The following is a 13,907-nucleotide window of genomic DNA, read 5'->3' as shown; positions in this document are numbered from 1 at the left end:
CGGAGCACAGGCCCTGCACGCAGCCTTCAGTAGTTGCGGCATATGGGCTCAATAGTTGTGGCTTGAGGGCTCTAGAGCACAGGCTCAGTAGTTGTGGCACCCCGGCTTAGTTGCTCTGCGGCATGTGGGATCTTCCGAGGCCAGGGATCGCACCTGTGTCCCCTGCGTTGGCAGGGGGATTCTCAACCACTGCGCCACCAGGGAAGTCACTTCTGGAACTTTTTAAATTTGGGGGGACAGTTTTCTCCATTTCATTTTTTTGGAATCATCATTATTTATGTGTTGAATCTTATGTTAGACCTTATGGACTGGTTCTATTTTCCTGTACTTTTTTTTTTTTGATAAACTTTAAAAAATTTTTTATTTATTTATGTATGTATGAAGTATGTATGTAAGTATGTATTTATTTAGCTGTGCCGGGTCTTAGCTACAGCACATGGGATCTTCGTCTCCGGGTGTGGGATCTTTTAGTTGTGGCATGTGGAATCTTTCAGTTGCAGCATGCGGAGTCTTTAGTTGCGGCATGTGTGATTTAGTTCCCTGACCAGGGATCGAACCCAGGCCCCCTCCATTGGGAGTGGGGAGTCTTAGCCACTGGACCACCAGGGAAGTCCCTTCCTCTATTTTTATTCTCTATTTTCTAACCCTTTGATTTCTGTTTCACTTTATGGGAATATTTCAGTATTTTACCATCTAACTCCTCTGTTGAGTTTTTTTTGTCTTTACATTTTTCCCCCAGAGTTTTATGGCTTTTATTAACACAAGTGCAGTGTGTACACGAGCTGTCTGTTCATTTTCTTTGCTGTGCAGCCTGGCATTGGGATTGGTGACTCAGATGGCCAGGTGGGCGGCTCTTTCCACAGTGACTTTGGGGTTCTTGGAGGAGATATTGGGAGTAGTCTCAGCACCGTAGGATTTGTTGCCCATCAGCAGCACTTCAAGCTCTTTGACCTAGTGGACCAGGAACTTCCAGAAGCCACTGGGCAGCATGTGCTTTGTTTTCTTGTATCAGTGTTGAATCTGGCCCTTGGATATTTTTAATTTTGAATAACTTTTTTGTTTTTTCACAAATTTTAAATAGCATCATGTTCTTGTTTCATGTGTGCAGTATCTTATTGCTCTGTGGATATTATTAATGCTTTAAGGCCTCTTCCCTTCTCAGCTGGCCCACACTCTGTGGAGCGTGTTTCTCCCATGACTGCTCTCACTTTCCAAGACGACGCCATGCCCTGGGACTGCTCTTGCCTTTAGAGACGGTCCGCATTCTCTCTATGGAATGTGTATCTCTCTAAATAAATCCACTTCTTACCTATCAAATAATAATAATGCTTTAAATTTTTTTACTTTTAACTTATGCATGGTAAAATTCATTCTTCATTATACTGTTCTGTGGATTTTTGACAAATGCTTAGAGTTATGTAACTGCCGCTAAAATTAACAGTTCCAAGGCCACCTTTACCCTCCCCTCCCCCCCCGAATTAGATCATATTGTCTGTGTATAGAAACAGTTTTATTTCCTCTTTTCCAATAAGCATACCTTTTATTTCTTTTGCTTGCCTTATTGTACTTAGTATAGACTTCCAAAGTAATATTGAATAGGACAGGTGAGAGTGGATATCCTTTACTTGTTCCCAGTCTTAAGGAGAAAGCATCACTGTTTTCACCACTTGGTATAATGTTAGCTATAGGTTTTTCATAGATGCCTTTTGTGTGTGTTTTAAGCACTTTACATTGTCTAACTCATTACTAACTCAATCACATAACGTTATCAAGTATGTGCTATTGTGCTCTCCATTTCACACATGAAGAAACTGAGGAACCCAAAGTCACTCAGCTAGATAGTAGCTGGGCTGGGATTTGAATCCTGGCAGTCTGCATATACTGCCCCTAATGTGTTTTATTAGGTTAAAGAAATTCCCTCTATTCTTAATCTGCTGAGAGGTGAATTTTGTCAAATGCTTTTTCTCCATCTGTTGATGTGTGGTTTTTCTTCTTTTATCTGTTAATGTGATGAATTACAGTGATTGATTTAAAATTTTTGAACAGCCTTTTATTTCTGGAATAAAACTTACTTGGTCCTGATGTATTATTCTTTTTCTACATTACTGAATTTTGTTGAGGAGTTTTGCATCTGTTTATGAGGGATGTTGGTCTGTAGTTTTCTTGTAATTTCCTTGCCTGGCTTTGGTATCAAATAATGCTAGCCTGATAGAATGAGGAAACAATCTCTTTCCTCTAAGGTGATTTTATTCACCCTGTACATATGTGTTGGGCATTATTATGTTAGACACTTTCTCAGATTTTTTTGGTGATTCAGTTTGACTCATATTTAAATTAAGCATGGGAGACTGAAAAGGTGATGGAAGCTCTGAGTCTTTGGAGTTTCAATTAAAAAAAGATTTGTTCATTTTGTGCTTTTTTTGTCTATAGGGTTGTTATTCTGTTTCTTACTCTTAGAGTAACTGCATGATTTTTGTGGTTGTTTGTGTAATTTAAAATTTGCTTTTTTCTTATCAGTGAGATTGAGCATCTTTTTTCATGTTTAAGATCCAGAGCCATATGCATCTCTTTGTCTCAACTGTCTACAACATTCACCCATTTTTATGAAGAAAAATAGCTATATATTATTACAAAAGCAGTGCATGAACTTTGTAGAAAATTAGAAAATGCAGGCAATTAAACATAAAAAATCAGAATCATTCCATTCCTACCACCCAGAGATTATCAGTATTGGTCCCTTAGTGAAACCCACTCTGATCTTTTTTCTATACCCGGGTGTAGTTATTTGTATTTTTCCCCAACCAGAAATCATAGTTTTTTCATGTTACTTTGTAACCTGCTCTTTTCAGTGAACATTCTGTCCCTGTCCATTTCAGTAAACTTTCAGCTCATTTAATATACAAACCATATTCAGGTTTTCCTTGTTGACTCAAAAATGGCTTTAGCTTTTTTGTTTAAATCACCGTTGAGTTCAGGACTACATGTATCATTCAGTTGTTCTATCCCTTAAATCTGTTTAAATCTAGCACACTCCTGTTTCTGTGACTTAGATTGGCTTAGGAGATCAGGCTGTATGTCCTGCAGAATGTCTCACCTTCTGATTTTGTCTGGTTGCTCCCTCATGGTATTAGGTTGTTCCTTCGTCCCTTGAATTTTCATTAAATTGGAAGTTAGATCTAAATACTTGGTGGATTCAAATGAAATAATTTTAGCTAAAATAAATTATAGATGACTTGAGTGTTTCATAATGCATAACATCAGAAAACACAAAATACCTGGTTAATTCCCATGGTTGTGACTTCTGGATCAGAATGATGAGAGTTTGGTCCTTCTGTTTTGTAATGATTTTTTCTTAGAATTGGAAAGTATTCTGTGTGGTAGTATACTTAATCGTTAAAACTTAAATTGTTTTTTAACATTACTTGATAATCCTTGCCTAAATTACTACTATCATTTGAGTGTGAGAGTGATGGTTTTCTAATTTTGTGGTTCTTCTACATTTATTGGTTGATGTTCTTCTGAAAGTGTAGCTTTTCCTCATTAGTGGGGCAGGATAAATGTTTAATTCATTTCCCTTAATTTCCAATTTTCAAAATAGGGAGTAATCTTAATAGTAACCTAAAATGGTGCAAATAATTTTTTAAATTAATTAATTAATTTATTTTTGGCTGTTGGGTCTTCGTTGCTGCGCATGGGCTTTCTCTAGTTGCGTCCAGCGGGGGCTATTCTTCACTGACGTGTGCAGGCTTCTCATTGTGGTGGCTTCTCTTGTTGAGGAGCACGGGCTCTAGGTGCACGGGCTTCAGTAGTTGTGGCACGTGGGCTCAGTAGTTGTGGCTCGCGGGCTGTAGAGTGCAGGCTCAGTAGTTGTGGTGCACGGGCTTAGTTGCTCCGCGGCATGTGGGATCTTCCTGCCAGGGCTCGAACCCGTGTTCCCTGCATTGGCAGGCGGATTCTTAACCACTGCGCCACCAGGGAAGCCCTGGTACAAATAATTTTTTCTGTCTTTTAAAAAAATATATCATAAAGGTGTCACAGTTTTTTATCGATTCAGTGTGTTTCAGTCTAACAGTTATTCGTTTTAATGGTCAGGTCATCACTTTTGGCCACTAAAAGTTCTTTCAAGCTGGATCTTATATCCTTTTAACGTGACCCATTATTCTTAAATAACTACCTGGCTTTCTGGCACAGCAAAATGCCCCCATTTCACCTTGTGCTTTCCTTCCCTCAGACCTGAAATTAGCTGGCCTTTTCAGGGAGCCATTTTTGTTTTGAGTCATATCAAAGAATACAATCTGAACTTTAAAGAAATGCTCGTTGCTACTAGAGTGACATTGCTTCTATGCCATTTAAGTGAACAGAGCTAGAAAATATTTATCTTAAAAAGAGTTAAGAGTTCTGAATTTTAAGTTCAGTTTTAACATTTGTTTTCACTTAATTTATTTGGTTTTATAATTGTGTGTCATTTCTTACTCTGAAGTTCTGGATTCCTAACAAGATTAGTATAATTACTTAACTTTCTTTTACCTATAATAAAAGGAACAGTTTCAAAATACCAACACCAATGTTACTACTAGGAATAGAACTTTTTTGGTCTTTAGAATGCATCTTGCTAAGGATGAACAGTCAAAATACTGTTTCTAAAGTTCTTGGAGGGGCTTCCCTAGTGGCGCAGTGGTTGAGAATCCGCCTGCCAATGCAGGGGACACGGGTTCGATCCCTGGTCTGGGAAGATGCCGCAGAGCAACTAAGCCCATGTGCCACAACTACTGAGCCTGTGCTCTAGAGCCTGTGAGCCACAACTACTGAGCCTGCAAGCTGCAACTACTGAAGCCTGTGTGGCTAGAGCCCGTGCTCTGCAACAAGAGAAGCCACCGCGATGAGAAGCCCGAGCACCGCAACGAAGCGTAGCCCCCGCTCACTGCAACTAGAGAAAGCCTGCACATAGCAACGAAGACCCAACACAGCCAAAAATAAATAAATAAATTCATTAAAAATAAATAAATAAATAAAATCCTTGGAGTAAATCCTTTCTTTGTGGCTTGTGTTATCAGTTTGGTTATGTTTGTTTATTTAAACTTTGCTCAATTTAAGAGATTTTTGGAATTCTGTGGAGCAATAAACACTGAGAACTCTTGCTTCTGCTGCCCCTGCTTACCACACTGTCTTCTGCCTTGACCCTTACAGATAGCGATTTTCATTAGTTTTCATGGTGTGTGGAGCGTAGCAGAAATTGCAAGCATTAAATATAAGTGGGGTGCGTTAAGGAGGGAAATATGGACTGCCCTGGAGGCCTAGAATAGGAGAACTTAGCCTAGTCTTCAGGAATAGGGAAGACGTCCCTCAGGAAATGCTATTTTAGTCTGGTGAAGAACAGAGGAAAGTACTACATTTTTTTCTTAATGAAAATGTCTCATCTTGGTGTGAAAACCTTTATTCCTGTCTGTCTGACCAACCCTGTTATGTGATTTCAGGTGGAGAGTATAGTGAAGATGATGTAAATGAATTAGTGAAGGAAGATGAAGTGGATGGTGAAGAGCAGACACAGAAAACCAAAGAGAGAAAAAGAAAGTCTCAGAGCATTCCGACCAGGTGATGCTGCCCTCAAGGCCCTTAGAAGTCAGGGGCTGTTGTCATAACCTTCCAGATTGCTGGGATTGGTCTCATGATAGATTTCTTACTGCCATGGTTTCTAACCTTTTTCTCATTGAGGGAAATATTTGGTGACATTTTAGGATTAAATTCTTATTCTCTGGCAAGCTTTAAAATTTTTTGAGCTTTAATTTAAAAAAGTTAATAGGTAATATGTGCACCTGGTTTAAAATTGAAAACCCGGGAATTCCCTGGCAGTCCAGGGGTTAGAACTCTGCCTTTCCAATGCCAGGGCCTGGGTTCAATCCCTGGTCAGGGAACTAAGATCCCACAAGCTGCGTGGTTCGACCAAAAGAAAAGAAAAAAGCAATTGCTACAAAAAATATGTACCCCATCTCTAGCCCTTGTTGCTTTGTCTCAGAAGAATTATGTTACCAGAGATAATTCTGTGTATGTACGATCATATATATATGTATTTCCTACTTTTTCTTTTTTTGGCCATGCGGCTCGCGGGATCTTACTTGACCTGACCAGGGATCGAACCCCCGCCCCCTGCAGTGGAAGCATGGGAAGTCCTAACAACTGGACCGCCAGGGAATTCCCTACTCTTAAAAAAAAAAAAAAAAATGAATAGCGTACTCTGCATATCATTTCTCACTTTCCTTATTTCACATCTTGGAGATGATACTATGGCAGTATATTTAGCTATACCTTTTTCTTTTCAGCGTAGTGTTACATTACTGGACAGACCTTACTTTATTTAAACATTCCTTTATTGAGAGACCTTTAGATTGTCCTCATCTTTACTACATCAAATAAGACTGCAGTGAATATTCTTCTTATGTGTCTTTGTACACATGTATATTTGTAAATTAGATCTGTAGAAGTAGAATTGTTTGACCCAGTGTTATATGTAGTTAAAAAAAAATTATAAGTATAGACAAATTACCTTCTATAAGCCTGGTACTGAATTGCACTCCCACCAAAAATTATGAAAATTCTGACAAGTTATTTAACTCAAAAAGGGAGTCTTTCAATACAAGTCTTTAATTCTCTTTGATTGGTGTTTCTGTCTTCCTGGACATTGAAGCAAAAATCAGATTGTAGAAAGAGAATTTTGAGAATTAGGTGATTCACTTGAAGTCAGAATAGTCTTAAGAAGCAGTTTACTCTTTTAAGTCTTGGACCCAGTTCTTTTATCCTTGGCTTTTGTATATTCCAGCTTTCATATCTTCAGAAGATGGGAAGGAACATGGATTCCCCATTCCCCACCCCCTCAGAACTCTGGGAAGAAACAGTGCAAATAAATCTGAGGCTCTCTTCAATCTCTGTTCCCCACATGGAGTGACTTTTTTTTTTTTTTTTTTTTTTTTTCATGGAGTGACTTTTAAAAAGTCAAAAATACCAGGAATATGTATGTTATTAGAACCTCTTTCTGAACAGATTGATTCTGTGAGGTGATTTTGGGTATTTTCTTGGTGAAAACAGCTGGTCCTAACTTAGAAGTAGAACACTGTATTTTGATTCTAAATGCTTTGGGAAAATGCTAACTGTAAGAGCTCAGTTCTTTTTTTCTTCCACAAAATCTCAGCTTACCTCTCCCACTTCCCCTATCAGGTGTGTTAACCAGTAGTCCCCAGATTTAAAAGTTTTCTGATACTTGCAACATTATGTTTGGAATTCAGGAAGGGATAACTGAAATTATTTTGCCTGTTTGTCTTGTCTTTCCTTTTCCTTGTGACTGTTGGTGATTAGGAAGAGAAAACAAGGTGGCCTCTCATTAGAAGAAGAGGACGAGGAGGATGCCAATGAGGAATCTGGAGGAAGTAGTAGTGAGGAAGAAGATGCAGCTGCAGAGCCAGAAAAAGGCATTGAGTCAGAGGATGCAAAGAAAAAGAAGGAAGATGAACTATGGGCCAGCTTCCTCAATGACGTAGGACCAAAATCAAAAGTGCCTCTGCGTACACAAGTTAAAGTAAGTTAATAGATGAATGGGATGAATGCTTTGCCAGAAATGCCGGAAGTTCCCCAGATAGATTTTTTAAATTTGGAAACTGAGATTTGAGGCTTACAACAGAAATCAGACTAGATGCCTTTTAATAGTAACTCTACTAAGTGAAAAGCAAAGCATTCCCTATGGTAGGAAACACAAGCCTTTCTAATTAAATAAAATTTCAATAAGCATTTAGCTGTTTAGAGATGAAATATTTAAGGATAGCTGGAAACAACATGTTTGGATGGATCTTTTAGTTTTCATCCTTATATGAAACTGATGACACTTCTTTTTTCATAGAGAGGAGAGGAGGCTGAAGAGACAAGTTCAAGTAAATTGTTGGTCAAAGCAGAAGAGCTAGAGAAACCTAAAGAAACAGAAAAAGTTAAAATTACCAAGGTGTTTGATTTTGCTGGTGAAGAAGTCAGGTAAGATGACATTCACAAACTTCAAAACTAGTACTTTTAAAAAGGAGCATCTTTCTAAATGGTGTTAGACATCTGTCCTCATTCCAACCCATCTTAATATTGTGGAAGATTTATATTTGAACTCAAGGAAAATAGTGGTTCCATTGATTATCAGGGAATATGAGAAAGGTCCTGTTACATATGGTAATGTAGTTGGGGGCACTATGAAGTGGTTGGCTGAACAGAAACAAGAAAATGTAAGAGTTAAGTATTTGGTTTCACTTACTCATGCCTTGCTTTGTGACTGGCTATTTCTCCCTTTATTACTTCCCTTAACTTTGGTGTATAAGCCCCAGTGAAACCTTTGAAATCAGGTGAGAATTGAAAGTACCTGGAGAGAAATTTGATTCTGATATTATTTCCTCATCTTAATATTATTTTTTTAATTGATTCATAGGTTTGTTACTAGTTTAGAAAAACATTATAGGCTTAATACTCTTGGCCGTTCTAGATGAGAGCCACATGACTGGAATTTCTTTTTCCCCATTTATTTAAAATTTTAATATGAAAACAGCAGATCTGTAATTTAGAGCTGGACAAGAACAGATGAAGTGCCTGCCAGTCAATTTTATAGATGGTCACATTTATTTTCCTTGACAGTAATTAATTAGACTTGTTTATTCTCTGTAAATATAATTTCCCCTAAAGTTGATACTCTTAAAAATAATTTCCAGTTTCCAACAATTATTTCATCTAGTGAAAATATATCTAAGAAAAAAGTTGGGTATTATTTGTTTGTTTTTAACATTTATTTATTTATTATTATTATTTTTTACATCTTTATTGGAGTATAATTGCTTTACAATGGTGTGTTAGTTTCTGCTTTATAACAAAGTGAATCAGTTATACATATACATATGTTCCCATATCTCTTCCCTCTTGCGTCTCCCTCCCTCCCACCCTCCCTATCCCACCCCTCCAGGCGGTCACAAAGCACCAAGCTGATCTCCCTGTGCTATTTATTTATTTATTTGGCTGTGCTGGGTTTTAGTTGCGGCATGCGGGATCCTCATTGCAGCGTGCGGGATCTTTGGTTGCAGTGTGTGGGAACTTTAGTTGCGGCATGTGGGATCTAGTTCCCTGTCCAGGGATCGAACCTGGGCCCCCTGCACTGGGAGCACGGAGTCTTAACTGCTGGATCACCAGGGAAGTCCCGGCATTATTAGTTTTATAAATGATGTGAAGCAAACTTTTTATTATTGTTATTATTTGTTGTTGTTGGTGGTGGCTTTTTTTATTTTTATTTTTTTATTGGAGTAGAGTTGATTTACAGTGTTGTGTTACTTTCTGCTCTACAGCACAGTGAATCGGTTATAGATACACATATTTCCACTTTTAGTCTTTTAGTATTACTTTTTAATCTCCCCCAATTTTTTTTTTCTGAAAAATTTTACACTTACAAAAATGTTGTGGGCTTCCCTGGTGGCGCAGTGGTTGAGAGTCTGCCTGCCGATGCAGGGGGCATGGGTTCGTGCCCCGGTCCGGGAGGATCCCGCATGCCGCGGAGCGGCTGGGCCCGTGGGCCATGGCCACTGGGCCTGTGCGTCCGGAGCCTGTGCTCCGCAATGGGAGAGGCCACAGCAGTGAGAGGCCCGCGTATCACAAAAAAAAAAAAAAAAAAAAAAAAAAAAAAATGTTGCAAGAATAGGGCTTCCCTGGTGGTGCAGTGGTTGAGAGTCTGCCAGCTGATGCAGGGGACACGGGTTCATGCCCCAGTCTGGGAGCATCCCGTGTGCCGCGGAGCGGCTGGGCCCGTGAGCCATGGCCGCTGTGCCTGTGCGTCCGCAGCCTGTGCTCCACAACAGGAGAGGCCACAGCAGTGAGAGCCCCGCATACCGCCCAAAAAAAAAAAAAAAAAAAAAAATGCTGCAAGAATAGTATTACACTGAACACCCATATACCTATCATACTGATTCACCACTTGTAAATGTTTTGCCCCTCTCTCCACCATGTTTCCGTATTTCTCTCTTTTTGTTTTGGCTGAACCATTTGAGAATTGTAGACATCATGACACTTCACTCTTTTTTTCTTTTTTTTTTTTTTTTTTTTTTTTGGGTTCGCGGGCCTCTCACTGCTGTGGCCTCTCTCGCTGCGGGGCACAGGCTTCAGACGTGCAGGCCCAGCGGCCGTGGCTCACGGGCCCAGCCGCTCCGCGGCATGCAGGATCCTCCTGGACCAGGACACGAACCCGTGTCCACTGCTTCGGCAGGCGGACTCTCAACCACTGCGCAACCAGGGAAGCCCAACACTTCACTCTTAAATACTTCATAACTGTTTCCTAAGAACAAGGATCTTCTCCTTTGTGACACGATATAACTCTCATATTCGGTAGATTACGCATTAATGCAGATTGTTATCTAAATTCTCTGTAGTGAAGGACCCTGATTTTAAATTTTCAACCTGTTGCAGACCAATACTTTTGTAAAACACAATAAATAGGAATTATTAGAAAAGTAAATTAAGAAGAGATACAAAATAGAAGACGCAAACTTAAAAAAAAATTTATTTAGGCTGTGGCGGCTCATGGGATCTTTGTTGTGGCATGCTGGCTCTTAGTTGTGGCATGCGGACTTCTTAGTTGGCAGTATGCATGTGGGATCTAGTTCCCTGACCAGGGGTCGAACCCAGGACCCCTGCATTGGGAGTGTGAAGTCTTACCCACTGGACCACCAGGGAAGTCCCCAAGCTCAAATTTTTAACAATAAGATTTAACAGACAGACGTAAAATTACATTTCAATAAATACAGTCAAAATGAGCACAAAATAAGAAAAGGAAAAGAATTACATAACTATCCTTTTTTGGAGAGGGGGCAGCAGGCACACCCTGTGACTTGCAGGATCTTAGTTCCGCAACCAGGGATTGAACCTGAGCCCCAGCACTGAAAGTGCTGAGTCCTAGCCACTGGACTGCCAGGAAATTCCCTATAACTATACATGTTGATCATTGAAAGTGTGAGTGTAAGTGATTAATAGAAGGAATCACCTTTTAATTCTATAATTGAAGCAAAAAACTAAAAGTATCAATTCCCAGTACTTAATATCTAGACACATACTTTGAATAAGTGCTGTTTATATTAATTTTTAAAGCTTTTAATGGGTCAAAATAGCTTATATCTTTCTTGTTAATTAATCTTAGTGGGATTGGTGACAGCCCTACTCCTGGAGGATGATGTATATGTAAATTATTTCTGTGTTGGTGCTCTTCCTCTTCTTTTTAATTTTTTAAAATAATACTCATAAACCCATCTCAAAGGGCTGTTTTTGTACCTCTTTTATTTATTTATTTAAATTTATTTGTTTATTTATTTATTGGCTGCATTGGGTCTTCGTTGCTGTGTGTGGGCTTTCTCTAGTTGCAGCAAGAGGGGGCTACTCTTCGTTGCAGCTCGCAGGCTTCTCATTGTGGTGGCTTCTCTTGTTGCCGAGCATGGGCTCTAGGCGTGCGGGCTTCAGTAGTTGTGGCATGTGGTCTCAATAGTGGTGGCTCATGGGCTCTAGAGCACAGGCTCAGTAGTTGTGGCACACGGGCTTAGCTGCTCTGTGGCATGTGGGATCTTCACAGACCTGGGCTCAAACCCGTGTCCCCTCCATTGGCAGGCAGATTCTTAACCACTGCGCCACCAGGGAAGTCCTGTACCTCTTTTTAATTTATTTTTCTAATAAATTCTTTCTGTTGCGTTTTACAAAAGTATTGGTCTGCACCAGGTTGGAGTTTTTAAATCATGGTCCTTCACTACAGATAATTTAGACAATGATCTGCAATAATGTGAAAGTAATGAGGATGGAAGTGTGGATTTTAAAGCAGTTTCATTAAGTTCAGGATTTTCATTTTTACTTTTTCCAAACGAAGCCAGTACTAATTACATTTTCTTTTTTTTTTCCTTCCAGTTTTATTGAGAAATAATTGACATACAGCACTGTATAAGTTTAAGGTGTACAGCAAAATGATTTGACCTAGGTACCTCATGAAATGATTAGTAGTAACTGTATTTTCAGAGTTCATCTTCAGTGCTTCATAAGTAGTCAGTTCCAGTAATTTATCCTGTCAAGTTATAATTAAATTTAAGTTATATTGGGCTTCCCTGGTGGCGCAGTGGTTGAGAGTCTGCCTGCCGATGCAGGGGACATGGGTTCGTGCCCCAGTCTGGGAAGATCCCACATGCCGTGGAGCGGCTGGGCCCATGAGCCATGGCCACTGAGCCTGTGCGTCTGGAGCCTGTGCGTCCGGAGCCTGTGCTCTGCAACGGGAGAGGCCACAACAGTAAGAGGCCCGCATACCGCAAAAAAAAAAAAAAAAAAGTTATATTTCAGTGGGAAAAAGGAATTCTGGATGCATGAATTTCCTATGTGTGGTTTTTTTTTTTTATGGAAAATATAATTCAAAACATTCTGTGAAACATGTTAACCTATAGGAACTGTTCTTCAGGCTTTTAACTTGCATTTTTACTCTTAGAGTTTATTTGTTTCTGAAAAATATGTTGAATTACTTCCTTGTGTGAAAGTACTAAGATTTTTAAAAACACCAAACTGGGAATTCCCTGGCAGTCCAGTGGTTAGGACTCCACAGTTTCACTGCTGGGCCTGGGTTCAATTCCTGGTTGGGGAATTAAGATCCCACAAGTTGCTCAGCATGGACAAAAAAATACCGAACAAAGCAGGCAAATAAGCATTTCTTACTTGTCCAATTGAGATCTTTAAAATTGGAGACCATATGGTTATTGTTTTTCTTTTAGAAGTACTAAGTTTATTCTGTAGTTCATCATTCTCAAGGCACTTTCTTCTTCATAATCATTGTACTTCAGCATGCATTATAACATATGCATATTTATGATCAACTTTCAGTTTATCAAAAATAGTCATTTAAATTTAATACATTAGCTTTACATAGTGCACAGTTTTTACTACTGTACTAAGAACAGTGGGGGGTTTTTTATGTAGTAAGAGTTTTCTCAATGAAGGAAGCAGTGTATTAATTTATGTTCTAGCACAGACTCCTTAATGTAAACTGTTTCCCTGTCTTGCAGCTGTGCCATTGGAACATATTCTTCCAAACACTTAAACTTCACATCTCATCTGTTGACATGTGATCCTACTTTTATTACACAGATCAGTGTCAGTTAATGTTTGTCAGCAAAAAACTGATAAAAAAGAATCTTTATATCACCCTCATGATTAAATCACATATACTAAAATAATTTTCATATTAGCAATAATCTGTCGTTCTTCAAATTGCATTGAAGAAACACTTTGCTAACTTTGTTAATAGTTTCTGCGTCATAAGCCAGATCCTGAATACTTTAAGCCATGGTGTCATTGGAAAGTTGTACTTGAACTACCTTCTTTGTCAAGATTTCCAAGCAGACACCTTTGATATAGTCTTTTACTAATGTCCTGGGAGTGGTATATGTTTTTCTTAGTTAGCAACCAAAAGTACTCCTTTCTCAGAAGGCCACAGTGCTAATGTAGGGAATTTTGTATCTGTTTTTATTGACTTTTTAGTTCAGTACTCTTTCTTTCAAATAATTCTTTTGATTTTGCACTTATTTCTTCATGTTTTATATGTAAATGCTGCAGAAGTTTTGGTGGATTTGTTGCTTTATTAGCCAAAACATCTCTGCAGAGAACTCACTGGTTTTAGTGCTGAGTGTATGAGGGCTCATAGAGTAAAAGTGGTTTGACCTTGATTGTCCTTCATTTCTTCGGAGTCACTTCCATTATCATCATGTGGTTTACTACTACTGATACATTCAGGAAACGTGGGTTTTTTTTGCAGAAGCATACAGTGTGGGTTGTTTTGCCATCAGTAAATGAGGATTAAAAAATAATACCAAATTTACTTTCTTAATTTAGTTATT

General features: G+C 38.9%; 1 protein-coding gene across 2 annotated transcripts in view; it reads left to right on the top strand.

Annotated features, from left to right (window-relative positions):
• The window catches only part of CFDP1 (craniofacial development protein 1), a 136,698-nt gene that overhangs the window by 2,592 nt on the left and 120,199 nt on the right, over window positions 1–13,907 (top strand). For both annotated transcript variants that reach the window (XM_065898479.1, XM_065898480.1), the window contains exons 2-4: window positions 5,475–5,592; window positions 7,348–7,567; window positions 7,886–8,013. In XM_065898479.1, the coding sequence (XP_065754551.1) occupies window positions 5,475–5,592; window positions 7,348–7,567; window positions 7,886–8,013 (466 nt within the window). The remainder of the gene's footprint in view (window positions 1–5,474; window positions 5,593–7,347; window positions 7,568–7,885; window positions 8,014–13,907) is intronic.

The sequence above is a fragment of the Phocoena phocoena genome, chromosome 20, assembly GCF_963924675.1.
Source record: "Phocoena phocoena chromosome 20, mPhoPho1.1, whole genome shotgun sequence".
Classification (NCBI taxonomy): domain Eukaryota; kingdom Metazoa; phylum Chordata; class Mammalia; order Artiodactyla; family Phocoenidae; genus Phocoena; species Phocoena phocoena.
This window is presented reverse-complemented; position numbering and strand designations above follow the sequence as displayed.